The sequence below is a fragment of the Miscanthus floridulus genome, chromosome 4, assembly GCF_019320115.1.
Source record: "Miscanthus floridulus cultivar M001 chromosome 4, ASM1932011v1, whole genome shotgun sequence".
Classification (NCBI taxonomy): Eukaryota; Viridiplantae; Streptophyta; class Magnoliopsida; order Poales; family Poaceae; genus Miscanthus; species Miscanthus floridulus.
The window spans coordinates 112,729,521-112,756,780 of NC_089583.1; the positions used below are offsets into that span (position 1 = coordinate 112,729,521).

A 27,260-nucleotide genomic window follows, 5' to 3' on the forward strand; every position below is an offset into this window, starting at 1 on the left:
CGCCATCAGGATAGTGGCCTCATCATCGTCATCAACTTGTGTCAGATGAGCCTCAGCCTTCTTCTCCTGCTTATGATTTGGGCACTCTCGTGCCCAATGGCCCGACTTCCCGCAGCGCCGACAGGCGTTGGGGTCGACCTGCTTCTTCTTTACCGAAGAAGCCTTGCCGCGGCGTTTACCATCGCCGCCGCACCTAGAGGAGGCTATCCCAAAGTTCCTCCGAGCAGCCCACTCCTCCTCTGTCAGCAGCAGTTTGTCGCTGTCCTTCGTTGTTGTCGCCTGCTCCAGGCGCTCATCCACCGCCCACAGACGGCCTGTCACATCCTCAATGGTGAGGGTGGACAAGTCTAGCATCGTCTCTATGGAGAGAGCGATCTGGATGTACTTTGTCGGCACGGAGTGGAGGTACTTGGAGACCACCTCCTCTTCGTCGATGGTGACGTCATGGCTCTTCAGCTTGTTGATGAGCGCCTGCAAGCAGAGGGAGAAATCCTCCACCGTTTCACCATTCTTGAACTTGAGGTTGACGTACTCCTGCTTCAGAAGCTGGATCGTCGCCTTCTTTGCGTGGTCGGAACCGACGCGCATCGCCGCAATAGCCTCCCACGCCTCCTTAACAGAGCTCTTCGCTCCCAACGGCTCCCTGTACTCTGTCGGTACAGCAGCGAGAATAGCCTCCAACGCTGACATGTTATCTTTCTCATTTTCGGTGCCCTTGTCAACAGCATTCCAAAGCCGTCGGGCTCTGAGCTTGACTTTCATGGTCACCGACCACTCTTCATAGTTGGTGCGAGTTAGCGTCGGCCAACTGGTGCCGCTAACCTCCTGCACCGTGCGAACAACGACCTCCGGTCGTGGCTGGGCAGCCACAGCAGTGCCACTACTGTCGTCCATTTCCGAACCGTTCGTCATCGCCAGCGGTTAGTCCAGCGACGGCGTTTGTATGGCTCTGATACCACCTGTTAGCCCACAGGATCACCGGCTCAGGTGAGTCGACCACTCACCAGTTTTGCCGACCACGGCCGAGCACGACAGAGGTTGTCCGACCACGCACACTATGACTAGAGGGAGAAGAAGAGAAGAACAGAGCATACACACAGTACAAAACACCAGCGTTGGCCGGAGCCCTGCATAGGATATGGCAAAACTAAACTCTCTTTGTTGAGTTACAGTAGCAAACTATATATACAACTCTATCCATCTAGTCCTAGTATAGCTCTCATGCTGTAACAGTGACTAGATAACACAGCAGGGCTGACTCTGGCGCTTGCCCCTGCATGTGGCTACAGTCCGGCAGGTGAGCCGTTCGGCGCCTGCCTCTACAGCGGCTACAGTACCACATCTGCCTCTACAGCGGCTACAGTACCACATCAGGAGGCCTTTTCGGCGTCGTCTTTCCTTGCTGTGTGTTCACACAAGGAAGCAGTAGATTATCTAACGCTAACATTGTGCAAGGCAAACAGATGCTCATTATCAGCTCTTGCAACCACTAAAAGAATCTTGAAGAACATTGATATCCAAATTGCGGCCTACAGCAAAATGGGCATGCAAATATTACAACCAGTTCAGAATTTGCAAATGCTGAACTACTGAGTTTTGACTTTTGAGGTTTTACCTATGACAACTATCTTGTTCATGTGAGACTCTGTCTCAGACCATTTCCGAGCCGGCACAACTTCATAGACTTCCCTCACTGCCTGCATAAGGGCAAAATCAGAAATCAGTACTGACAATCCCTGCAACAAAATACAAAAAAATGGCTGATAGCTTTAGCTGATCATGCAGTTCTTTCAGATTCTTTGTATGATGTAACAACCTGTAATGTATGAACTTGGTCTGAATCATGGATATATAAAATCCCTTTACAGCGATATATGCTCATACTAGATTTCTTTTCCCAACGAAGATCTTCAAGCCAAGACTCCACCTGTAAAAAACAAACCACAACAGGGTATCAGACAAATATGCAAAAGGGACTGATAATTGGAGGTTCAAGTTCATTAGATCAAGAACAGAGAACCTTGTGGGGGGAGGGGGGAGGGGGGGTCGCTAAGGCATGGATACTAGAAAATATTAAATAGTCGTTCCCATTTAAAGTACTGAATTTTGTCAATTTATTTAGTCCAGCTGGCAGCCTCACAGAGAAAGTGTGGAACATCTTGTTTTGATGTATGAAGAAATATCTATATTCGAGACAGGAACAATTTATCCTACGAAATAAGAATGCCACTTGATGTGGAACAGTGAGTGAAACAATTCAAGACATACTTTGAATTGCAAACTATGCACTTTATGTCAACTTTGTATCCTTGAATAAGAAATATCTTTTGAGCCCCCATTTTCTGTATGCAAATGTCTTAATGTCTGACTTCATTACATGATTCTTTTGAAATGGTTCATTTAAGGAGAGAAAGTACCTTAGCCAGGTTAACAGAATCCTGCTCATAGATGCACAAGGTGGAAATACTGTTATCATGACGGCGACTAGGTAGCACTGATTTACTATAGTCCAGCAGTTCTTGCAGATGGGATGAATTCTAGTGAAAAAGAAGGAAGAAGTTAGAATTGCATCCCTGCAAGATCAGACCAATGCATATTTCTAGCATATATAAAGCCTTGCAATGGACAAAGAATCAGCTTTGCAGAATTGTTTTCAGGTTGTTCTATTGGTTTCCAAGTTTCCATTCAGTTAGATAAAACTCAGAACATATAAGGATAGTGTTGATGAGTCGTGTAATATTTTCAATATCTAGCATATGAAGTATTGAGGATAAATTGCATTGCCATATAGTTGCTCAAGACTTCAACTTGTGGAGGATACTGCTAGTTAGCCACTTAGCCCCAAAGTTCGCTCAGCCTGTTCGCTTGTTGGTTTCAGCCAGGGCTTATCAGCCATGATACAGTGTTTTCCTCTCACAACAAACCAGCACCAGCCGGGCTTATCAGCCAGAAACCAACCAGCGAACAGGCTGACTGACTTGTTGGTTTGATATATCCTTCATAGTCCTTATGATATAGTCCATCTTTCTAAGCAGCCTACGGCTATAGGCTATAGAGTTAAAATAAACTTTGACAATAAATATTCAAGTTGCCTAAGACATCAAAGCAGCTTAACCTTCAAACATTGACATAATTAAGATGAAAAGCTGAATTTAAGTTCTTAACTAGTTTACTAACCTTGGCACCATATGCTTGCCGGTTAAATACTTCATTCAAGTCAACCTGGCAACGGACAGACCGCACCACTGTAACCAGAGCATTCACATCATGAATGTGTTTTTCCAAATCCTCAAGATTGTCTTCCACTAGGTCAATTTTGTTCAATATCACAACGTCCTGTTACACGAATTTGACATGTAGTTATTCGGATACTGGAGTTATGAATTCTAACTGCAGCTGCAAGGATAAAAAAAAAAGGAAACTCCAAATTCAAGAAGTCAATATCCCAAAAATAAACCATGAAATGACAAAAACAAGAGAGACACAAAGGACAAGTTACCGCAAATGCAATTTGATGAAATGCTTCAGGGAATGAGGAACCCTGAAGTTTTTTGCATAAATAACCTGCCAATAGATAACAAAAAATATATTAAAAAAAAGTCCAACGTGATATGATATGATATTCTAAATTGTGATCTTAAGAGCAACTAAAGGAAGCGAAGTACAGATAGTTTGCAGAACTTTTAGAGTATTATAAGAATGGGAAATGGGAAATTTAAAAAGGAAGCTGCAGAGCAAGGTTATGCATATGATCAGCAATAGTGTTTTCTACATCTCACAAAATATGGTTGACAACTGATCAAACAAAAGAAAAAAAAACAAATGTCACAAGGCTTAACTAACCGTAATAATAGAATCCAGTCTAATTGAGAACTCCAATTGATCGTCTAGCCAAAGAACAGAAACAAGTGGAGCAGGATCGGCCGATCCTGTTGTCTCAAGTAATATATGATCCATTCTGCAGGATACCAAATCACTCCAACATGTTAGGACAATTTGCATCATCGTAATTCAAAAGGGTGCTACCAATCCAACTTATAACATTGGACCAATGCAAGAGCACAACATAATATATAAAAAAATGAAAAAATTAAATTGAACTCTACAGCTTCATGCAGACTAGATAAGGCAAGCAACCATCATTAGCAAAAGATAATCGGTCTCCTGTTCATGAATAAGAAGGGTGTTGTGAGCCAAAAACAGGATGCCAACAATTTAGAGCTACAGCCAGGATGTCAATATCAAATCAAATTATATCACCAAATAATTTGGCCATATCAACAGGTAGATAAAAGAACCAAAAAGATACAGAAAGGAGGGCCCAAAATTCTGGAATCCTAGGCCACACTTGTATCCAAGGTATCCTTGCGTAGATAGGAATAACTGTATCTTACCTATCCTTCCTCTGCACAAGCTGCTCAAGTGCTTGAACCAGACTGTGTTTCACAGAGCAACAGACACATCCATTGGCCAGCTCCACCCATTCCTCGACAAGTGCACCACCTTGTCCCTCATTGATCATCGCCCTCTCGACCCCAATTTCCTCTCCAAACTCGTTTAGTATCACGGCAATTCTCTTCCCATGTTGCTCATTCAAAATGTAGTTGACTAACTGAAAGTTCCAAGTCCAATAGAAACTGTTTTAGAGTTCAAAGTCCAATAGAAACTGTCAAGTCATTAATCAGCTAATCGAGAAACTGGCTAAGAAACTTAATGTAACACACTAACACTGCATTAATAGATACATAAATGCTACCATGAGAAAGCATAAGGTGAGCTACACCTATGAATCAATTATGTCAGAAAACACTGAACTGAGGATGACAATTTTCAGAGGAGCTGTTGTGGTAAACTAGTAATCCTATAGTTTGTAACCATGATAGGGCACAAAATAGATTAAACCAGGATTCAATTTCGTGAGATTAGAAGTATCCTATCACTTTATCAGCGAGACTTTGTACAGCGAATATTGGGTACCCAGCGATTTGCCTCTGATTCTATGAAGTGCATGCATGCTGACGCGCCTACTTCACCAAACACACGGTGGGGGAGAGGCGGCGGTTAGGCCGTTAAGGTACGGAACAAAATCTCACCGTCGACTTGCCGGCCCCGAGGTAGCCGGTGATGACGGTGACGCCAACTGGCGAGGCGTCTGAGGGAGCTTGTGCCGGAGGGGACGGCACCCGCGGCGGGAGCTCGACCTCCATGGCGGCGGCGAAGAGCGCAGAGAGACGGGAGCGAGGGAAAGCTCGAGAGCTGCTAAACACTGCTTTTTTCTTCTCTCTCCCTCAAAACGGTTCACCGTCCGATCAGCATCCGAAGGCTCTAAGAAAATATTATGCGCCCGGTTATTTGTGCGTCTATAAAATTTTAAATCGAGGGGCATTTTTTCAACTTTAGCGAAAAGAACGATGATGTTTTCTTTGTTATGTGATGTGATGGTCGCCATGGCATCATTTTTCAAGCGAGCTTCTCGAGGAGCCGTAGTACTCGATCCCTTCGTGTCAAAATTAAAGTCATGTAACGTTTTATGCAGATCAAACTTTCCTAAGTTTGAATTTGTTTATAAAAAAATATTAGCAACTCTACAAAAGCTTATCACGAAAATATATTCAATAATTAATCTAATAATACTTATTATACACCATACTAATATCAATAATCTATTATTTTTTCTTAAATACGCAAAAAGTTTGCGCATCTTTGTATTAAGATCGAGAAATAGTGAAAGTTACAACGACACGCCACGAACATGGCACACTAGGGTGAGGGTGTGATTGTTATACAATCGGCTCTGCCCTTCCCTAGCATGAGAAGATAATGAGCTATTACTCGCTAATCATACTACGTAGCCATCATCGACGATCAAACGCGCTGGCGTGCGCGGCGCCTCGGACGCTCTCCTTGTGGGTCCAGGAAGAGCTGTCGCATTGCCTCAATATGCGAGGGTTTGAGCTGGTCGACGAAGATGCTATCGTATGTGTCCTGGGACACCGTGGAAGGCCTCGTCTGCCCATCAAGGTAGCCCATCCGCTTCATCACCAGCACCTCTCCCCGCTTTTGAAGCCGGGATGCGTGAAAGCGCCTGAGCGGCAATCCTTCTACTGTGAGTCGGCAACCTTGGTTGTGCCTCTACATCTGGCTGAGGCAGCAGCAACGATAACATCTTACGTAGGATCTTTACGGTGAACCGCTTTAGCCTCTTGGCGGCAGAGCTCCCGCGTCCCTCGCGATGTGTGGTCATGTCCGCGGCTAGGCGGATGGCACTAGGGCTTTGTAGGCGCTCCTCGTCATCTAGGACGGCGGGCTGTCCCCCCCCCCCCCCCCCGACGACAGGATGGGGGTGGCCACGTCCTTGCCTGAGGGTATGTTGTTGGAGCACGCCTCAGCCTCCACGGCATGTCTCGCCCGCTGTGGCGTGACCGGTAGTTGTCCTTGCTCCGGCAACAGCGTAGGCGAGCCCATCGTCCAAGCCTTCGCCAGAGAACTGGTGTCCACCAGCGATGCATCCTCATCTTGAGGAGCAGTCGTCATGACGGGCGGACCTGGCTCGTGGAGGTAGTGTGCAGCGGCAGAGGTAGTAGCGTTGTCGGCGGAGGCGGCGGGTGCATCCATGCTGGTGTCGCTTGCCGGCTTTCTCCGACGTTGCCAGCGTCGTTGCCGGCTTCTACCGGTGCCTCCCGTGGCCCTGACCGAACTTGGCGGGTTGCTGTGTGGTGTGTGCTGGGGGCCGGTGGCTCATGTCCACGAGCAACGTCACCCTTCGCCTTCGCTGTCGCAGCAGACCTCATCCGTTTGTAGTCCCTAGCGAGGTGGGCGAAGTCGTGGTAGCGCAGACAACGCCGTGGCAATCGACAAGTCGCTACTCTGTGCGAGTAGGAGAGGCAGTTGAAACATCTATCGCGAAGCTCTGCGGGGATCCTCCGGGCCGGCGGGAGCTGCTCTTGGAGAGGCTCAACCGAGGTGGCCGCAGGTCCCGTCTCTGCCCGGGGGAGGATCTCCCGCCACCCATCAGCGTTGCGAGCGAAGACCCGTCCGCGCCGGCCGAGGCATTGGCAGGCAGGGACGCTGGCCCTCCACTTGCCGAGCAGGTAGGCCGCGCACCAACTGGGGATGTGCCGCCAGCTTCATCCATGTCCGTGTCATCTCGTGTTCGCTCCGCCACGGCCCCGAACCACAACTGAACGGGTCTGGGCGCTGCGGTGGGGACACAGTTACCGGCTTCACCAGTCGACGGACGGCATCCAGGTAGGTTGTGGAGGGTCGTGCGCCCTACCAAAGGCGGGTAGAATGCAGTCGCGTTCGGCGAGAGCATGGATCCTGGCGTCAGCGGCGGCTGTAATGGAGAGGGGATGTGCGGAAGCGCTCCAGTGCTGCATCCCACGGTGGTGCCCTCGACGCTGCTAGTGGTCGTGGTTGTGGGGCCCGGCATCGCTAGCGTCGTGGACGAGGCGGCGACGATGGCGGGGAGGGCCGCGGCACTGGAGAGCTGACCGCAGTTGCCGCAGCGGCCTCCGGGGAGCCCACAGACCCAAAAGACCCATTCTTGGACCCGGACGATGCTGATCCGAGTAGATCGACGGTGCCCAAGAACCTACCGCCTCTGGCGGCCGTCGTCGACAGCAAAGGCCAGGGCCCAACGGCCTTCGGTGTCGTCCTGTACGCCGGCCCCAACCCCGGTGGCGAGCAGCCAGCCTGGCGCGTTGTCGGCCCACGCCCTCCACAGGCCTCGGCGTCAGGGCCGCGCCCTTCGCAGGCACCGGCATCAGGGCCGCGCCGCAGGGGAGGGGGGCTGCGGTGGGGGTAAGGAGAGAGGGGAGGGGAGGTGGAGGCGGCCTCCGCTGCCAGAGTAGCAGCCGGTTGCAACGGCGGCGGCGCCCATGTCGGGGAGGAGGCGCGGCGCGGGTCGTGCTCGCTAGGCGGCGTGGTGGTGGGTTGCAGGGAGGGAGGAAGAAGTGGAAGGGGAGGGTAGGGGGAGGGCAGGCTGGGAGGGGTGGGCACCGGTGCCGGGGAGGCTGCTGGCGGTGGCGACGGCGGCGTGGGAGAACCCGCCAGGCCCGCTAGGGTTGGGGGCGCATAGTTAACAGGTTATGCCATATATATTTGGTTAAAGTTAAAATTATTTGACTTCTATAAAAAATGAGAATGATACCTTTGTTGGATGGAGGGAGTTGGGCTTTACTCAAGAAGCTACCAGCCGAAATCTCTCAAGAAATCATTGGCCTAAGCTAATTAGTAATTCCTTCACATTTCTGTATTTTTTCGCACTTTCAATAGTTTTGCCCAATCAAAATGCTAACGCTTGATTGAACATGTATTTAGGCAGCTCCCACACTCAAATTTTACTCTTCTATCACTTTATTAATGACCATCTTCTTCTATTACTGAATATATTGAAGCAACGAGCTTTTCTTTTCTGAATAGTTTTGGAACGGAGTGTGTAGGTTAACAGCGTTGCGTGTCAAATCATATAGCGTTTTTTGTGCCCTTTTCTTTTGCAGTACTGGTTCGATGAGGAGATTCAGTCGGTTTGTTTGCTCCTATCATGCAATGCTATCAAGTGGCTCTGTTGATGGCTGCAAGCAAACAGCTATTGTTCAAGGAGCATTTCAGTTGCCTTTCCCAACTTTTCCTGCCAGTATATTTTTTGAAAGGAGAAACGTTGCTTTTCTACAAGCTGAAGGCTCCGATTTCGCCTCTTTCAATGAGGATACCCTACCAGTACCTAATTACCTTGGTCAGCTATATTCACTGATTGTTGTTGTGTTTTTTTATTAATATTAATCCAGTAGGGGCTCCTTGCCCCTCCTGTTCCTTCCAAAAAAAACTGATTATTTTTGTATGTTTTGCATCACTCATCACATACTATTATCTTCTTATTAGGTAACCAAGCTTCTGGATATGCTAACCCCAACCAATTTAAGGGCTTTTATATTTCTTTAACCACCCTGACGACAGTACACTGAAAAACAAGTAGCATATACTCGTCGAGAGCAACATTTGCTAGTTGCTACTACAGTAGTACTAGAGTAGAGACACAGCAGAGGCGTGATTTGTCACACATTTCGGGGCATGTAAAAAAGCAGTAGCCTTTCCTTGAAGAGTGCAACCAAAGCTTGGCTGGTGTGATCTTTTGCTCACTATCCAATCAACCCGGGCAATTATTGCATTCTTGAATTCACTCATACATATAGTGAACACTAACTTTGCATCTGCCAGCAGTCCAGTATCATCATCTAGTAATGGGCTAGCATTAGTGATCTTGGGCACCTCTGATGGCAGTAAAGAAAAAAAGAAGAAGAAATAAATAAAGAACATAGCCACAAAGTCAAAATGGTTAGCCACAATTTATGGCATTTTTGCAGCTAGTGGTTGCCGACTAATCCGGTCACAAGCACCCAATTAGAGCTCCTATCTTTGAGACCCCTCTCGCCTGGCTAATTTTAGCAGCATTGTACTGACCGCTGAAGCAGGCAGATCTGGATCTGTCCTGGCTGCTAAAGAAAGGTTGGTTTAAGTGGTTACAAGGCAGCAGAGCTATGGCTCCGTGTGCAGTGGTGAGAGGTGTCTGGTTTGGTTGGGCACACATTTGTGGGAACCACTAACAGAAGTTGCCTGCACACCATGACACCAATGCCCTCTCATGGCTTTGTTTATGGATGAGTACGTATATGTATATATATATCCTCCAATTGTCTCTGCAAGCAAGTCATTACCCAGAGATGATCGATATTCCTCTGCAAGTATATATATACATATGCATATCCTTCTCGTCGCAAGTTGGAGTGTGACCTGGGCCTTTGTCCAGATGCAAGAAGAGCTTGTGACAGCTCATTTCCTTCTAGGCTTTGGCTTGTGGGTTGTGGCACCTGCTGTTCCAAGGATGTCTAGGGACATCATTGCTGATCAAAGATCTTACAGTTTGTTTCGGAGTGAAATTGGAGTAAAAAGTAGTGCAATATAAAATGCCCTGTTGATTGGAGGTGACCAATTCATGTCAATGCTAATGGAGACTAAGAAATTGCACGGTCGAGAGCTATATCTAACATCTCCTCTTACAGCTAATTGTAAAGACAAATGGAAGCTAACTGGCAAATCGACTAATTATGCCCTTATGCTCTTTTGATCCACAATGGTATTCTGAAATATATTTTCTGCAAGACTGCAAGCACCAGGAAGACAGTCATGACCATGCGTGGACCACTGCTAGAAAGTACAATTCAGACTCTTGCTTGAAGCACATCAGCTTGGGTCTGCACTATGCAGAATCAAAGCCATCAATCACAGACTGCACACCGATTGGCTCTGCTATATAAGTGGGGTTTCATAGCCCAGTTTTCAACGACCCATATTTTTGAAACAGTGTAAACTCTCTCTACTTCCATAAAATTTTTATCATCTCTTTCTTCATTAATGCAGTACCATATCAGCGTATTTAATGCCTATAAAACTCCTATTGAGATTGGCCCAGCTGTGGTCAAAATGAGGCCATCGCCCAATCTTTCGCGCCATAAAGAAAAGAGAAGCCTTGCTCGACTTGTGGGTTACCAACATCGAGAGCTCCACCTAATAGGATAGGATGGGGAAGAAGACCGGCATATGGCCGTGCGTGGTCCCATCCGACTGGCACCCATAAAAAGAGGTGCTTGGAGATCGCCATCGCATCTGCTTCTCAAAAAACCGTAACCATCAAGCGTCACAAGAATTGCTTGCATCTTGGCAATCGTATAGCAATTATAAAGATGCATTGCATGGTATTCATACAGTATATATACACGCGCGCGCGCGCTTCATTCTGCGCAATGGATATGGACCTATGGAACATTGTTCTCTGGATCTCTGATGTGCTAGTTTACTGAACTGAAGCAAGGAATGTGCTACTAGCCTACTAGTCTACTAGTCTACTACACAGATGTGACCTGAACAAACGCGCCAGCACAGCTGGTAACACCTCCGGTCCAAACAAGAGAAGGCTTAAACTCCTGCTGGATGCATGCGAACTCTGTGCTCTGGAATTGAGGACTATAGAATTTCGGCAGCCGGCAGGAGTTGCAGCAATGAGCAAGTGGCCTGTGTGCCTCCTAAAGCAAAGCTAGTTCAACGAAGCCGAGCAAGAAAGAGACATGAGCAACACAACAATCGCGTGAGCTGTCTGTGCATCTCTACTCTCTAGAGGGAGAAACAGAAGGGAGAGAAAGATGGCTGATAAGCCATAGGTGACAGTACTATTGGCTGATTTGTTGTGAGAGGAAAATATTATTCATTGGCTGAAAAATATGGCTTATAAGCGCAGCGAACAGGACGGGATAAACTATCTTGGAGCAGTCTTGCTAAAGCAACAAAGAAGACTAAGTGGGGATGAGAGAAAGAGAAACTGGAACGGTGAGTGAGAAGACTTGTCCAGTGTTCTGGTGGACTAGTGAACAACCCCTCTGCACACTGCACTGACTGATCCCACATGCCATCATACACATGCATGCCAAATCTCTTTCTTCAGCAGTACCTATTGTTGCATAAAGATTTGCTGCTCCACTGTCCTAACCAATCATTTTGTCACTAAGACATATAGTTTGCAGCTCCTGAGCTTCCATCACTGTACTCCTCTCGTCGGCCCCTCCCTTGCTTGAAGCTGCACCCCTGCTGTTTCGGTTGGCTCGCATACTCGATACCTCCATTGATCTAGCTTGCACAACACAATGCCTTCTAATCTTTATGCACAATTTGCGTTGCTTTGCTGTCTGTCAGAGAGAGAGGTGAAGTACTGTACTCTTGTTGCTTGCTTCTCTCGCTGGTATGAAGTGAACCGTAGCAATATAGCATGCAGAGCCACCAACCAGTAGCATGACAGTACCGTAGTACACTGAGCATGCAGCGGCTGAAGCAATTGGTTACTTTGAGGCAACAATTACCTCGGGTTGGTGAGCAAAAGTAGGAGCAGAGCAAAGGCTAGCATTGACTCAGAAATTCACGGGGAATTGCTAATGGACTTGAGCAAGCAGATGCCAAAGTTAAAAATAACAAACTGACCGAGTAAGCAGATGGATAGCTTTCGAGCTAATCTTAGCATCCGCTAAACTGAACCAGCTCGGCTACTCGAGCTCAGAATATCATCATAGGCAGGCTTATTGATCTAGTGCCCTGAAGAACAGAAATGCTAAAGAAAAAAAAAACATTAAGTAACCTGGGAGAAAACTCGAACTCTTCTTCTTAATCTTCCTCCTCCTCCAAGATTCCCTTAAGCTTGGAAAAAATGAATTGAATTGAATCAATCTGTACAGAGCCACCATTGATCGCTTGCGGATCAAGCTTGGTTCGGTACAGCCATCGCAGCAGAGCTTCATGCCTCCTCCGGTGCAGCCGGTGGGAAGTTGAGATCAAGGAACCCGTCCGCGGCTGCTGAATGCTGCTCCTGGTGGTCCGCGCCGGCACCGTTGACGTAGTACAGCTCGACGTCGTCGGACTCGGAGGGCATCAGATGCGACCGCTTGTGCCAGCCGAGAGCCTGCCCCGACGCGAACACCCTGAAGCAAACCGCGCACTCGAACTTCGCGTCGGCCACGGCTTCGTCCTTGGGCTTGCCGAAGCCGATGGCCACCGAGTCCGGCGACACGGAGGGGGACAGCGTGTTGAACGACGCGTACGTCTCAGTGCTTGGCTCCGGCGCGGAGGACGCGGCGGGTGTGACCTTGGGGGAGCTGCAGCTGGCGTTGATCCGCTTGTGGCTCGCGCGGTGGCCGCCGAGCGCCTGGTACGAGCTGAACACTTTGCCGCATCCCGGGCACTCGTACCGGGTCCGCTTCGGCGCCACGAGATCGCGTCGCTGCTTCGGGGAGCCTCGCTTCCTCCTCTTGGCGACGCGGCCCTTGATCTTGGCGTCGGCGGACTGGAGCAGAGCTAAGTCGTCGTCGGAATTGTAAGCGTAGCCGCTTCTTGGGAGGCCCGCCTGCTTCTCCGCGCTCTCGAAAGGCTCCTCTTTGGCCGGCGAGCTCCACATGCCGGTGTCGCGCGAGAGCATCAGGAGGCAGAGCGCGACGTCTTCCGGCTCCTTCTCGAACCCGCTCAGCATCGGCGGCAGCGGCGGCGCGGGGGCCGGAGCCGCCACGCGCATCGTTCGGCGCCTCCGCCTAGGGGGAGCGGACAGCACCGTCAGAGCCGCCGGCGCCGCCGCCACAGGCGCCTCTATCGGCGTCACCATCTCTGTTTCCTCTGCTTCCGTCTCCTCTGGGACTGGGACGAATTCCTCCTCTTCCACGTCCAGATCATGCTCGTCGTCGCGATACCTGCCGCCGGACGCATGGCTCCGCATGTGCCCGAACAGAGATCTCCACGACGAGAACAGCTTCCCGCACTCCCGGCACGCCTTGTGCTGCTCTCCATCGCCATCGCCAACGCCATGGCCGCCATCCTCCTCGTTGGCGAAGTCAGATAGCCGCCGGGTCTTCCTGGGATTCTCCCTCAGCCCGTACCCGACCACTCCATTGCAGCTCCGGCCACCGTTCGGCGAAGCACGCCTCAGCTCGTCGTCGGCGTGAACCTCCAGCGCCGCCTCGCCGAGCGAGATGTGCGATCTCATGTGTCCTCCGAGCGACCGGCCACACAGGAAGCTTTTCCCGCAGACCTTGCATCCATGCCTCGCCGCCGCAGCAAGCTCCACGACATCCATCATGAAGCAAGAAACGGTGGGATTGATTCAGGATCGAGGGATCAAGAAACCGACCTGGAGGCCATCAGGACGCGATCGGGAGGAGGATCCGCGGCGCGTCGAGCGTCGGAGATCTGAGAGAAAGAGGGCGAGAGCAAGCTTGAGGCTAGCAGAGTGTTGAAGGAGTAAGAGGGGAGGAAAGGTAGGGTGGTGTGGTTAAGCGGGATGGTGGAGGTCGTGATCTGCTCGGAGGTTTTGTTGGGGGCGACGGGTGCGGTTGGGTTGGGGCCTTGGGGGAGGAGAAATCCATGCATGGAAGCAAAGTTAAAAACCGATAGGAGAGAGAGAGAGAAGAGAACCACATGGGCCCTGCAATGAAGACAGAAGGTAGGTTACTTTAGAAGAGAAAAGGGCCTCCAACGTGGAGGGCTGCCACATCATAGTTTGATGACGTGTTAAATCTACGAGGAAGACACGTGGCCCTATGGCGGTATCACAGCGTTTATAGTGTAAGCAACAGGGTTTTTCTAAGGCAATTTGTAGCGGCACTGTTACGTGTATCTAAATTGCTAGAGACCTTGATAATTTTTTGCATGATAACCGCTGTTGTGGTAACTCTATAAATTGCTAGAGATCGATCGACGAATAACTTCTTAGAGGCCCTTAATTTCTATGAGGTACTATGCCTTCTCTAGAGATAGCATGGTGTAATAAGCTAAATTGTCATAGTCACATTCTATTACAGATATATCCTACAATTTATAGCATTTTAAATGAAAAAATATGCATATAAAATATTTTGACATAACGTTTGTATCGGTGTCGGTGGGTAGACGGCGAACTAACGTTAGCAAGATGTTCACAGCAAAAGGGATTCAAAAGACAAGAGCTAGAAGCAATTAGCTCAATCCATGTGAGAGATTACCAAGTTGAGACCCCCACTATGAAAAAAAACATACGTCCAGCGTGATCTTGAGCTCTCTCCTTGTGCATCAGGTTTCAAAGTTGGAAACCAAGGAGCTAATCTCCCCCCCCCCCCCCCCCCCCACACACACACCCACCCACCCACCCACCCACCCACACCCACACCTAGGTAAGAGGAGAGAGAGAGAGAGCCCGATACAAAATGTTGAGGCTAGCCTTTTATATCCGAGGTTTGGCGTGCATTTCAGTACGTTTGCACACACGTCATGGTATTGCAGTAGTGTTGGTATAATACTATCAAATCAGACCTATCATATGTTCTAGTACATTCCAATGCTCCCTAGTGTGTTTGCTCCTATGTCTTTGCTCCGACGACACCGCCCCCTCCCCGCCCTAGCGACTCCTCCTTGGTGAGCCCTTCTCAACCATGAGTCCATGACCCCCCTCTCCCCTTCTCCCTCTTCGATGCCGACACACGGCGGCACGAAGGACGATGCACATCGTGATTGTAGAGAAATGAGTCTATCCGTGGATGCGTGAGAGAGAAATGGAGAACAAACGACCTAAAGGCAGCTCTAGTGCTAAATCAAATCGTAAAATCCATGCCACTCGAACGCAAGGAGAGTTCGATGACTCTAGCGTAGACATCGATTAGTAGGGTCCACGTACGATTAAAAAAAATCTTCCATCAAGGCCTTGTTTAGTTGGCGATTTTTTTGGCGAAATGGTACAGTAGCACTTTCGTTGTTATTTGGTAATTAGTATCAATCATAGTCTAATTAGGCTTAAAAGATTCGTCTCGTGAATTTCGTCTAAACTGTGTAATTAGTTTTTATTTTTTATTTATATTTAATACTTCATGCATGCGTCCAAAGATTCGATGTGACGGAAAATCTTGAAAAATTTTGTAAAATTTTGGGAAGGTACCCAAGTTTCACGGCCAGGACCAGGCGGACTCTTCTCCAACCGTTCTTTGCTTCTCTCTGCTCACGTGGTGCACGGAACTGGTTATTTTATCGCTTCGGTTCAAGTCATCTGCGGAGTGCGATTTCTACACATACGGCTCGAATACTCCAGTGTGCATGGTTCAGTCGGATGAGCTCTCGGTTCAATTTTAGATTACACTGGAGTTGCTCTAATGACGAGTGGATCGTATGAATTCGAGGGCTAGGATGTAGTGGCTGTTGCTGGAGGTAATGGTTGAATTTTAAGTGCTTTTAAACTCCAAGTGAGGACCCAGGGTCAGCAATGCTGGAGTCACCCATCCATCGCGCTACAGTGAAGCGGGAGCGGGGACCGAGAGAAGAGTATCCTGCGTCGCTCGCTGCTCCCTCTCCACCACGGCCACGGTGCCGAGTTGCGCGTGTGCGTGCGCGGCCATGGCATGGGCGCTTCGCATGGCCACTGGCAGCGCTCGGCACAAGCTGCGGCTGCGTGTCTCGATCGTTCTCGCGGCCCCGATCGCCACTAGTGGTCTCCAAACCGTCCGGCCCCGATCGTGCTTTGTGCGGACAGCGGCCGGCCGGAGAGGCGCACCCACGTACTAGTACGGTTGCATCCCGCGAGCCGCGCGCGCTTTGCCTTTTTGACACGCACGGAACGCAACATGCTGCTGCTACATGACGTGCTGATCTGCGAGTGGAACGGCTTCTTGCAAGCTGTAACCTGTTTCTTAATACGTGTCGATTTTTATATTATCATCAAGATGTGTATTTTAAAAAAAAGAAAAAGAAAAAGAAATCAGCAGAGCACTGCTGCCATGTCATTTAAGAAGAACGAAGATAATGCAAGTTCTTACATAATCATCCTCGTAACTCGGAATCGGAAGTAACAAAACACAGGAAAGCAAAAGAAAGAACCGATCATCGTTCATATCTACATGCTCATGTTCAGCAAGCATGGCCCAGGCGGTCAGCACTGCGCGGTACTACTCGCCAAAGCTAAGCGTGTGTGTGACTAAACAGCCAGTCGAGCTGACGGGGGAACATCCGGCTTTGTTCGTGCAGCTGCTGCTCAGGCCATGCATGCAAAAGCACCGGTCTTCCACTCTTCCCCGTCCGGTGCCGTCGTTTTCCCCGCGCCTTTTCTGACAGCTGCAGCATCAATGCATCGCTTGTGGTTTGCTTACAGGGTCCTGCTTACGGGGAATCGCTTGCTGACATTCAGAGTCCTCGCATGGTTATGTACGGCCGGGCCATCAAGCGATTCAACAGCTTACGCCCAGTTGCCGCCTGAATCGGCACCGACTGAAATTCACCGGCACTGTAGCGCACCGTAGCTTTTCGTTTGTATTTGGTGATAATTATCCAATCGTTGATTAATTAGGCTCAAAACGTTCGTCTCGCAAAGTACAACCAAACTGTGCAATTAGTTTTTTATTTCGTCAGCATTTAGTACTCCATGTATGTACCGCAAGTTTGATGTGATGGGAATTTTTTTTTTTTTTTGCCTAGTGCCAAAGTTTGCATTTTAGGGTAACTAAACAAGGGCTTAGCCAAAATTCTAGTGGTACTGAGAAATACGAAGACGGGGAAGGAATTCAATGAGCATATAGGGCCGAAATTTCATCTGAGCCAGAAATGGAAGAGGGGTCAAAACCGGAACTCGAGCAAAGCTGTCGATGGGCCGCAGTTTGTTTGGGTCAACTTTAGGGCCAGTTTAGGCTCTACATGGTCTTTGTTTTATCGATTGGCCCAAACTGGCTTCAGAGTGGCCTAACCATCCCTGAACAGTAAACACGGCCCATCCATCGGAACAGACGTCATCCTTCGCCTACAAAACCTCGCCACGCAAGCCCGCGATATTTAACTTTTTGTCATTACAACGGATGTCACCTCCTCATATAGCACTCTTAAAATTACTCCTACATATTTATCATCGAGAGAGCATTTGATACATTCTTGCCATTTCCGCTGACGTGGCATGCCAACTCGACCTGACAGCATAGATCGGCCACCGGAAATGACATTTTTGCCCCTCATCTATTTCTTCTATCTCTATCCCTTCCTCGCTCGAGCTCCGACCATGGCCGACGATGGGGTCCACGGCGACGGCTGACAGAACATAGGGGAAGTTGGGGGCGAGGCAGCCGGGGCCATGGCCGCGCCCGACGCCGGCGACAAACATAGCGGCACCTGGAGCACGCGCACGAGCACAACCTCCTCGGCGCCGGCGACGAACATGGCGGCCCCGTGCCTCCTCATGCTCGTGCTCCTCTGCTTCCTCGTCGGTGGAGGACGCGTATCCCCGGCCACAGACGAGTTGCGCCGAGTCTCTTCGTGCGCGGTCGCTGCCGGTACCGGCGAGCCAGCTTCCCCCGCCGGCGACGAACATGGTGGCACCTCGCCGGATCTAGGAGCTCGTGCAGCCAGAAGGGGAGGAGCCGGACCTCGCGCACGCCGCTGGGGATGGGGGAGCAGCGACTGAAAGGGGAGGAGCTGGACCTCGCGCGACCGACCAGAAGGGAGGCACGCCAGGGATGGGGACGCACGCGGGGTAGAGCCCGTGCCTGCGGCAGAGCCCACGCACGGCGGATCTTGTGCCTGCGTTCGCCATCGGAGCGCGCTGCTAGCTGGGGTGGTGCGCAGACCTCGCGCTCGCCGGCTTCATCTGCTGCTGCTCGCGTCTGGGAGGGAGGAGGAGGTGGAGCTGAGAGGCGTGTAGGCCGGGATGCATCTTTACCGAGCGATGAGGATGAGACGGACGAAGAAGAAATATATGAGGGGTAACAAAGTCATTTTGCATCTCACAGACACGTTGCGTATAAAAAATGACTTAAAGTTATGAATTCTTCTCTTTCGATGATAAATATCTGGAAGTAATTTTAAGAGTGTTATCCGATGAAGTGTCTTGCGTCCTAATGGTAAAAAGTTAAATACCCCCGCAAGCCCTACCCGCGCTGCCGCCGCCCCACCGTCCACTGGCGCCGCTACGCGCTCTCGCAGCAGCCATGGCTTGGCGAATAAGCGTATCTCCAAGAGCAAAAAAGCCGGCAAGAAAAAGACGTGAGTTATCTCGCCCCGTCCTCCTCTGGCCCGGCCGCTGCCGCAGCAGGCCAGCCACGAGCCGACCATGGCCCGGCCAGCCGGAGCTCCAGCCAGCCGTGCTGGAACTGGCCGCCGCGGCCTGGTCAGAAGCTCGATCTTCCAATTTTGTCGCTGACCCGTTTTCCTGCTGTGCCTGTGTCTCTTGCCTTGCAGCGTGGATCCGTTCAGCAAAAAGGATTGGTATGATATCAAGGCTCCGTCGGTCTTCAGCGTGCGCAACATCGGCAAGACTCTGGTGTCCAGGACACAGGGCACCAAGGTATGCCTGCTCCTCTTCTCCTGCTCGCTCTGTCTGTGAATGTAATCGTTGCCTTCGTGTACTGTGATAAAGTAGTGCCTTCCATTAGATGTGTAGTTGAACTTTAACCAATCCATTTGTTCGGGTATTTGATTATTTGTTCAGTTAGGTTAAACGGAAGTGAGATGGGACCTTTGTAGATTTTTACAGTTGGTGTAGGTGGGAGTGATGTGGTCTATGTCCATGCATTGTATGGTTTGACTTGTATGTTGACTCAATTCTCGTGAAATTATACCAGCTACCGAGTTTGTGTGGATTTTTATGTGATACATTTGATTTAGATGTCGTTCCTGATATACAGTAGTATCACATGACCTCTGCTGTGTAGAATTTTGCCCAGTAGGATGGGGTGAATGGTGATTGTAGGTTTTCAGGTTTAGATATAGGTTGCAACTTGGAAGCATAAATATAGAATTCTTTGGTGTTTATATAAGCACCATCTTCATGCCTGATTGCCTGATGTGCTTTTTGATTAACTATTTGTAGCATGTTAGTATAAGTTGGGCTGAAGGCCATAAGCTTCTTTTCTTTTAAATGCTGCTGATTATGCACTGATTGGATTGGTTTCTATATGCATCGCTATACTGGTACAGAATCGATACACGTGTTATTATTTGGTTACAGAACTTTACCAAGCCTTTTTCTTGCCTTCTTAAGATATAGATAGATCATCTGTCTTTTTTTTTTGAACAGCGCCACCTTGGCGCAGCCTTCCATGAGGCCAGTTGCGGTGCGGCAGTTCGAAACCCCGCCGGCTACTTCCCACCCTTGGGAGCTTGCCACTGGCCCATCCAGTGTTGTCCCCGGATCGCCGGCGCCCGTCGCCGGAGATGGAGAAGAGGAACAGTGCGTTCCTGAAAAACTCACGCAAACACGGTGGAATTCAAGAACACAGACACAAGGTTTGGTGCCGCTAACAACCGCAACATTTTCTGGACTCTATTGCAATATAAATAGCAGATTACATGCGGCTTCTAAGCCACGACGCTGCGTCGACCACGCACCCGCCATTGTCGCGCCATCCCACGACTGGATGCATGCCGATCGCCACTCCTGCAAGCGCGCCACGGACTCCGACAGGCCCGTGCCATCCCACGGACGAGACCGACGCGCACACGCACACCACTACTTGCTAGAATGAAGGAAGACCGCTGCATGAACGGAGCATGCGTCTGGCCTTTACAGGACGCGCTCAAGAGAGCTCATTATTCAGCTAAGACTCCTAACTGACTGCTGACTGAGGAAACGGAGCATGACCGAGCTTGGGTTATACAACAATCTCCCCCTAACACTTGCTCGGTTCATCGAAGTTTGACGACGCCCACCTTGTCACGCAATTCGCAGAACTGCGCACGGCCAAGAGCCTTCGTCAGGATATCAGCAAGCTGCTCCTGGGTGCTTGCATACTCCACGCTGATCTTCCCGTTGTTCACACAGTCACGAATGAAATGAAATTTCGTATCTATGTGCTTACTTCGATCATGTAGAACAGGGTTCTTGCTTAGGGCGATCGCGGACTGGTTGTCCATCTTCAGTACAGGCTGCTGAGCTGGTTTGCCAGTGATGTCACTCAACAGCTGTATCAGCCACACGGCTTGGCATGCCCCCACTGCTCCAGCCATGTATTCCGCTTCGCAGGTGGAGAGAGCTACCGCTTTCTGCTTCTGAGATTGCCAGGTGACCGGCAAATGTCCCAGAAAGAATAGGACCCCTGCGGTGCTTCTTCGCTCATCTGCATCTCCCCCCCAATCGCTGTCACTGTACCCCGTCAGCCTGTTGTCGCCGTTCTGAAGCTTCGGATACACCAGGCCGAAATCCACTGTCCCGGCGATGTAACGCAGCAGATGCTTGACAGCAACTAGGTGTTCTTGCCGAGGTTTCTCCATAAACCGACTCACATACCCCACCGCAAAAGCAATGTCAGGGCGGGTATGAACTAGGTACCGCAGGCTGCCCACCAGACTGCGATACATTGTTGCATCAACTTCAGGTGTCGTGCTCTTGGCTGACAACTTGAGCCTCACCTCCATCGGTGTTGAGCACGGATTGCATGACTCCATTCCTGCTTTCACCAGAAGCTTCTTAGCATAAGCTGATTGCCCCAATGTCACTGATCGTGCACTTTGCTTCACCTCAATACCAAGATAGTATGAGAGAAGTCCAAGGTCACTCATCCGGAAGAGCCGACGCATGTCTTCCTTGAACGCGCCAACATCAGCCGGGCTTGCACCTGTGATGATCAAATCATCCACATAAACTCCTACAACAACACGTGTCTTCCCCGAGCCTCGAGTGTACATCCCATGTTCACTTGCACACCGGGTGAAACCAAGCTTCAGCAAACTCCCATCTAACTTCACATTCCACGCACGAGGGGCCTGACGAAGACCGTACAGTGCTTTGTAGAGTTTCAGAACCTTTCCTTCATGTCCAGCAGCTATGAAACCTGGAGGCTGTCTGACATATACTTCTTCTTTGAGCTCTCCATTCAAAAACGCTGACTTAACATCCATGTGGTGTACAAGCCAGTTTTCTTGAGCAGCAACAGCAAGCAGCATCCGAATAGATTCCATCCGAGCGACAGGAGCAAACACTTCATCGAAATCGACTCCTTCCCGCTGAACATACCCCTTTGCAACAAGGCATGCCTTGTACTTGACAATGACACCAGCTTCATCACGCTTCACCTTGAACACTCATTTCAGACCAATCGGTCGATGACCTTGAGGCAGATTCACCAGTTTCCAAGTCCCATTTTGCTCAATTGAAGCCATCTCCTCTTTCATGGCCTGGCGCCAGCACTCCTCTTGCCGAGCTTCCTCAAATGTCGCCGGCTCCTCCCCCACGGACAGGAGCAAGTCTCCATCAACTTCGACTTCCTGCTCCCCCATACTCCTCACCTTGGCCGGTCCAAATTCCAGCACATTGTCAACAGTGCGGAACCGGAGCGGTGCATCGTCGTCTTGTTCACAATCGAGGTCCAGAGCACCTGAGGGTGGTGTCGCGAACTCCACTTGAGGGTTTGGTGCAGGTGATGCAGATGTTCCCAGCGCGCCGCTGCTGTGAACACCGCCTGGCGTACTCGCACCATTCCAGTGCGCGCCGCCCGGCGTGCTCGCGCTGCTCCCGTGCGCGCCGCCTGGCGTGCTCTCACCCGCCGTAGTCGGTCCAGGCGTGGTCGGTGATGCACCACCAGGCACTGGACCGCCTGGACCACCATCTTCTTGCGTCGATGCAGCTGGATCAGCACGGCGGTACGTCACCGTCGTGTACTCGACGAGGAACGGCTCCGTGTCCGCCGCGAGAGCGCCACCGTCGCTCTCTGTCTAGTCCCACGCCCTGCCTTCATCAAACACCGCGTCCCGCGAGATATGCACTCGCTTGGACCCGGGGTTGTAGAACCTGTACGCCTTGCTCCCCACCTCGTAACCGATGAACACCATAGGGGTGCTTCGGTCATCAAGCTTCTTGAGGTGACCGCCGGCTACCTTCACATGTGCAACACAACCAAACGTGCGAAAGAAGTGCACAGGTGGTTTGTAACCATACCAAGCTTCGAATGGAGTGATCCCCTCCAGACTCCTCGTCGACGATCTGTTCAAGATGAAGACTGCCGTGAGCACTGCCTCTCCCCAAAACCGGCCAGGCATGTGCATAGCTTTGAGCATGCTGCGTGCCATGCCCAGTACAGTTTGGTTACGCCTCTCCACCACGCCGTTTTGTTGCGGCGTATACGGCGCGGTGAGATGACGCTGGACTCCCTCCATGGCGTAGTACTCCCCAAACGCGTGCGAGGTGAACTCGCCGCCGCGATCGGTATGCAGCGTGCCGAGCTTGCGCCCCGCCTCGGCCTCTGCGCGTGCTTGAAGACGAATGATTGCATCCGCCGCCTGGTCCTTCGAGCTCAGTAGCACAAGCCACATATAGCGGCTTTTGTCGTCGACGGCGAGAAGGAACAGTCGATTCCCGCCGGGCGTCTTCGGAGTGACCGGCCCACACAGGTCCGCATGGACCAGGTCGAGCAGGTTCTTGGCGCGGTACTCGCTCGCAGCTGGGAACGGACGATGTCGCTGCTTGCCCGCCATGCAGCTGTCGTAGACTTGCTCAATATGATCGATCTGCGGCAGTCCACGCACCATCATCCCCTTGGACAGCTCCCTCAGTCCCTGAAAGCTCAAATGCCCGAACCTAGAATGCCACTGCCACGCCAACTCGGTGCACCGTGCGGCGAGGCACACCGGCTGGTCGATCGCGAGATCCAGCAGGTACAGACGATTCGCCGAACGGGGCACCTTGGCAAGCAGACGCCGGTGTTGATCCCAGATCCTCAGAACACCATGTTCAATGAGAATCTTGTACTCGTCCTCGTCGAGCTGGCCGAGGCTGACAATGTTTGTCGTGAGCCTCGGAATGTAGTAGACCCCGGCCAACTCCCGGTGCTCCCCGCTCTTGAGCTTGAAGAGGATCGTGCCGCATCCTTCGATCGCCACGGTGGAGCCATCCCCGAATCGGACAGTGCCATGTACAGCAGTATCTAGCTCGGAGAAGATGGAGCGCACGGCCGTCATGTGGTTCGTGGCTCCTATGTCGAGGATCCAGCGAGTACTCCCCCCTTCAGTCTTCTCGCCAAGCTGTACGAACAGCTTATCCTCACAAATGTGTACCGGCTCCGGCTTGGTGATGCTCGCGGTGATCACGCTCGCAAACGGCGTCGGAGTGCTGTCCTCTTCCAGTACCCAGTTCACCTCTGGGTGTGTGGACGACGCGGGCCACACGTCTGCATCCTGGAACACCCAGTGTGCAGCTCCGCCTGCCTTATCTCCCAGGGAAATGACCAGCTCCCCCGGAGACACCTCAGTGTCGAGCGACGTCACGACGAGGTTGAGCGCGGCCTCCTCCTGATCGGCCTGGGCCATGTGCGCCGCCTCATCCCTTTTCTTCTTGCGGCATTCCCGGGCCCAGTGGCCCGTTTTGCCACAGTAGGCGCACTCGTCGTCGGCGAGCTGCCGGCCCTTCTTCTTGCCAGCTCCAGACCCGCCGCTTCCGCTGGCGCCACCGTGGCCGCCAGTACCACCGTGGCCACCAGCAGGCGGCTTGGAACCGCCACCGCGCTCTCCATCACGACCACGGCCACCGCGCCCGCGACGTTGGCCTGACGAAGACTTGCCGTTGTTGCCGCCCGAGCCGTCACCCGAGAGCTTCAGCCGCGTCGAGATGCGCGCGACCAGCTCGTCCTCGGTGAGGTTCGGACGGGCCAGGGAACTGCCTCCCCCACCGCCGTTAAGGCCGTACCGCTCCTCGGCGGCCTTGAGTCTCCCGATCAACTCCTCTACACAAATCTGATCGAGATCGAGAAGAGTCTCAATTGCCATCACAATCTGTGCATACCTCGGTGGGGTGGCCTGCAAGAACTTGCGGATGACCTCCGGCTCTGGGTACGCCGCATCAAGCACCTCCAGTTGATTGACGAGATCACTGATGCGGACGCCAAACTCGTCCACCGATTCTCCATCCTTGAACTTGAGGTCTTGAAATTGGCGGCGCAACGTGTTTGCCTTCGCCTGGCACACACGGTCGACGCCGAGATGCATCTTCTTCAGCGCCTCCCACGCCGCCTTCGCCGTAGCCTTGCTGGCGATGCTGCCGTGCAGCTCCTCCGGGAGGCCCAGCGCGATGGCCTCCAGGGCGTTGCGGTCCTCCATGAAGTCGACGGTGCCGATGGTCACCGCCTCCCACCAGCCCCGCGCCTGGAGCTTGAGCTTCATGAGAGCCGCCCACGAATAGTAGTTGGACTTGGTGAGGAGAGGATACTTGTCCTTCCCCCCATCACGGACGACCCGGTTGATCACCAGGCCGCGTTCCCCTCTTGCGCCGCCGCTGCTCGAACGGCTCTAGCCGCCGCTTCTCCGCGTCGGCGACGACGAGCGATTCCTCCGTTCGTCCATGAACGCAGCAGCGATCGCGCGGTCGCGCGTCCACAGCCGGGACCTCGCTCTGGTACCACTTGTTGTCCCCGGATCGCCGGCGCCCGTCGCCGGAGATGGAGAAGAGGAACAGTGCGTTCCTGAAAAACTCACACGAACACGGTGGAATTCAAGAACACAGACACAAGGTTTGGTGCCGCTAACAACCGCAGCATTTTCTGGACTCTATTGCAATATAAATAGCAGATTACATGCGGCTTCTAAGCCACGACGCTGCGTCGACCACGCACCCGCCATTGTCGCGCCATCCCACGACTGGATGCATGCCGATCGCCACTCCTGCAAGCGCGCCACGAACTCCGACAGGCCCGTGCCATCCCACGGACGAGACCGACGCGCACACGCACACCACTACTTGCTAGAATGAAGGAAGACCGCTGCATGAACGGAGCATGCGTCTGGCCTTTACAAGACGCGCTCAAGAGAGCTCATTATTCAGCTAAGACTCCTAACTGACTGCTGACTGAGGAAATGGAGCATGACCGAGCTTGGGTTATACAACATCCAGTCATATGTCATTTATCTAGGGATGTGTGCTTAGCTGAGGAACAGTAATCTTATGCAGTTCTTTTAGTGTAGTTCTATCAGAAATTTTAGTTTAAAATATTCAATTTAATTTGTATGTGATATTTTAGTTCCCTCTCTGAAATCTGTTTTTTTTAGATTGCCTCTGAGGGTCTTAAGCACAGAGTGTTTGAGGTCTCCTTAGCTGATCTCCAGAGTGATGAAGACCAGGCATACAGGAATATCAGGCTTCGCGCAGAAGATGTACAAGGGAGAAATGTTCTCACAAACTTCTGGGTAATGATCTCTGGCTTAGTTCACACAGTTACCAGGCTTATGTTCTATATTATGTCTCTAACCATCTTGTCATCTTGTTAGGGAATGACCTTCACCACGGACAAGCTCCGTTCACTGGTGAAGAAGTGGCAGACGCTTATTGAGGCTCACGTCGATGTCAAGACCACTGATAACTACATGCTGCAGCTGTTCTGCATTGGGTTTACCAAGAGGCGGCCCAATCAAGTGAAACGCACTTGCTATGCTCAGGCAAGCCAAATCAGACAGGTAACAGTTCTGGGGATATCTCATGTTTATAAAGAGGTTTGAAATTCTCTTAGCTTGCCTGCTGTCTTGTTACATTGATACCATTTATGTTTGTAGATTCGACGGAAGATGACCGAAATCATGAGCAACCAAGCTTCTTCTTGTGATCTTAAAGAGCTTGTGTCCAAGTTCATCCCTGAGGTCATTGGAAAGGAAATTGAGAAGGCCACCTCTAGCATCTTTCCTTTACAGAATGTCTTCATCCGCAAGGTGAAGATCCTGAAGGCGCCAAAATTTGACATTGGAAAACTAATGGAGGTAACTACCTGAAGCAAAGTTTGTGTTATGGTAGTTTAGCATTGTGCCTTTTTTTCAATCTAATAATGTTGTGTGACTCCCAGGTGCATGGTGACTACGCCAAGGAGGATGTTGGTGTTCAGATTGAAAGGCTCGCTGAAGATGACTTGACAATGGGGGACAGGAGGTTTCTGCATCCGAGTGATAGTACTAGAAAACACGGCGCCATCTCTGTGACGGCCACTGTTTATTTAATTTTGTGTAGTAGGATACTGGCCAATATGAAAATGCTAGATATGTATGTTTATATCCTCAGTAGTGCTTGAATTGGAGTACAATGGTGTAAATTCATTTGGAACATATACAACACCAGTGATTCAAGTTTGCAGTATAAAATTGAAGCAACAATATAGGAGGCCCAAGTTAAAAATGTAAACATCTCATAGAAGTGTCTTAAATTGTCTATCAATAAGAGAAAAATGTCTAGCATTGTTTATCAATAATGAGAAACAAACCGCAGAAAGCTTCTTTTTTAAGATTTGTATAAGCTGCTTATTTACAGACAATGGGCTTGTGGTATGGTCTGTCTATTTGATGGATAATTTGTGATTATTCAGTGATACGATATATAACAAAAGGTCTTAAGCAGAAGTAGTAGTTGTAATTACTTAGAAAGTGAGAATAAAAAAAGAATGAATTCTCTAAATAAAGAGGTACACGTGATCTGCATATTCGTTGCTAAAAAAACGTGATCTGCATAATTTAATTAGCAAGTTGCATGCTATTTGCACAAAGGCCTTGGTACAAATAACCGAACTGATCTAGTTTAGAATTGAGTCCGAGTTATTGTTTAATGCGTAAATGTATGAAGATTAGTGTTTACAGCATACTGGAATTTGGCAGCGATTCCCAAATTGGCATAGTTAGATTGCCCAAAAGCTAAAAAGATTAACATATGTTTATCATCATTCATCTGCACTAAGTAAAATCTAATTTGATATACATAGAAAAACTGCAACGGG

General features: G+C 50.5%; 1 protein-coding gene and 2 pseudogenes across 1 annotated transcript; 1 reads left to right on the plus strand and 2 right to left on the minus strand.

Annotated features, from left to right (window-relative positions):
- Positions 1–1,399: 1,399 nt before the first annotated feature.
- LOC136552659 (uncharacterized) lies at positions 1,400–5,308 on the minus strand (annotated as a pseudogene).
- Positions 5,309–11,946: 6,638 nt separating this feature from the next.
- On the minus strand, positions 11,947–13,906 carry LOC136552660 (zinc finger protein ZAT9-like). Its single transcript, XM_066544216.1, has one exon. It carries the CDS (start codon positions 13,664–13,666, stop codon positions 12,338–12,340), a length of 1,329 nt encoding a protein of 442 aa, XP_066400313.1. The 5' UTR covers positions 13,667–13,906; the 3' UTR covers positions 11,947–12,337.
- A 3,756-nt stretch (positions 13,907–17,662) lies between these two features.
- On the plus strand, positions 17,663–26,565 carry LOC136549101 (small ribosomal subunit protein eS1-like; annotated as a pseudogene).
- Positions 26,566–27,260: the final 695 nt, after the last annotated feature.

Bases quoted from the DNA above. Each gene is read 5' to 3' on its own strand.
- LOC136552660 (XM_066544216.1), bottom strand. From the start codon at position 13,666: ATGATGGATGTCGTGGAGCTTGCTGCGGCGGCGAGGCATGGATGCAAG.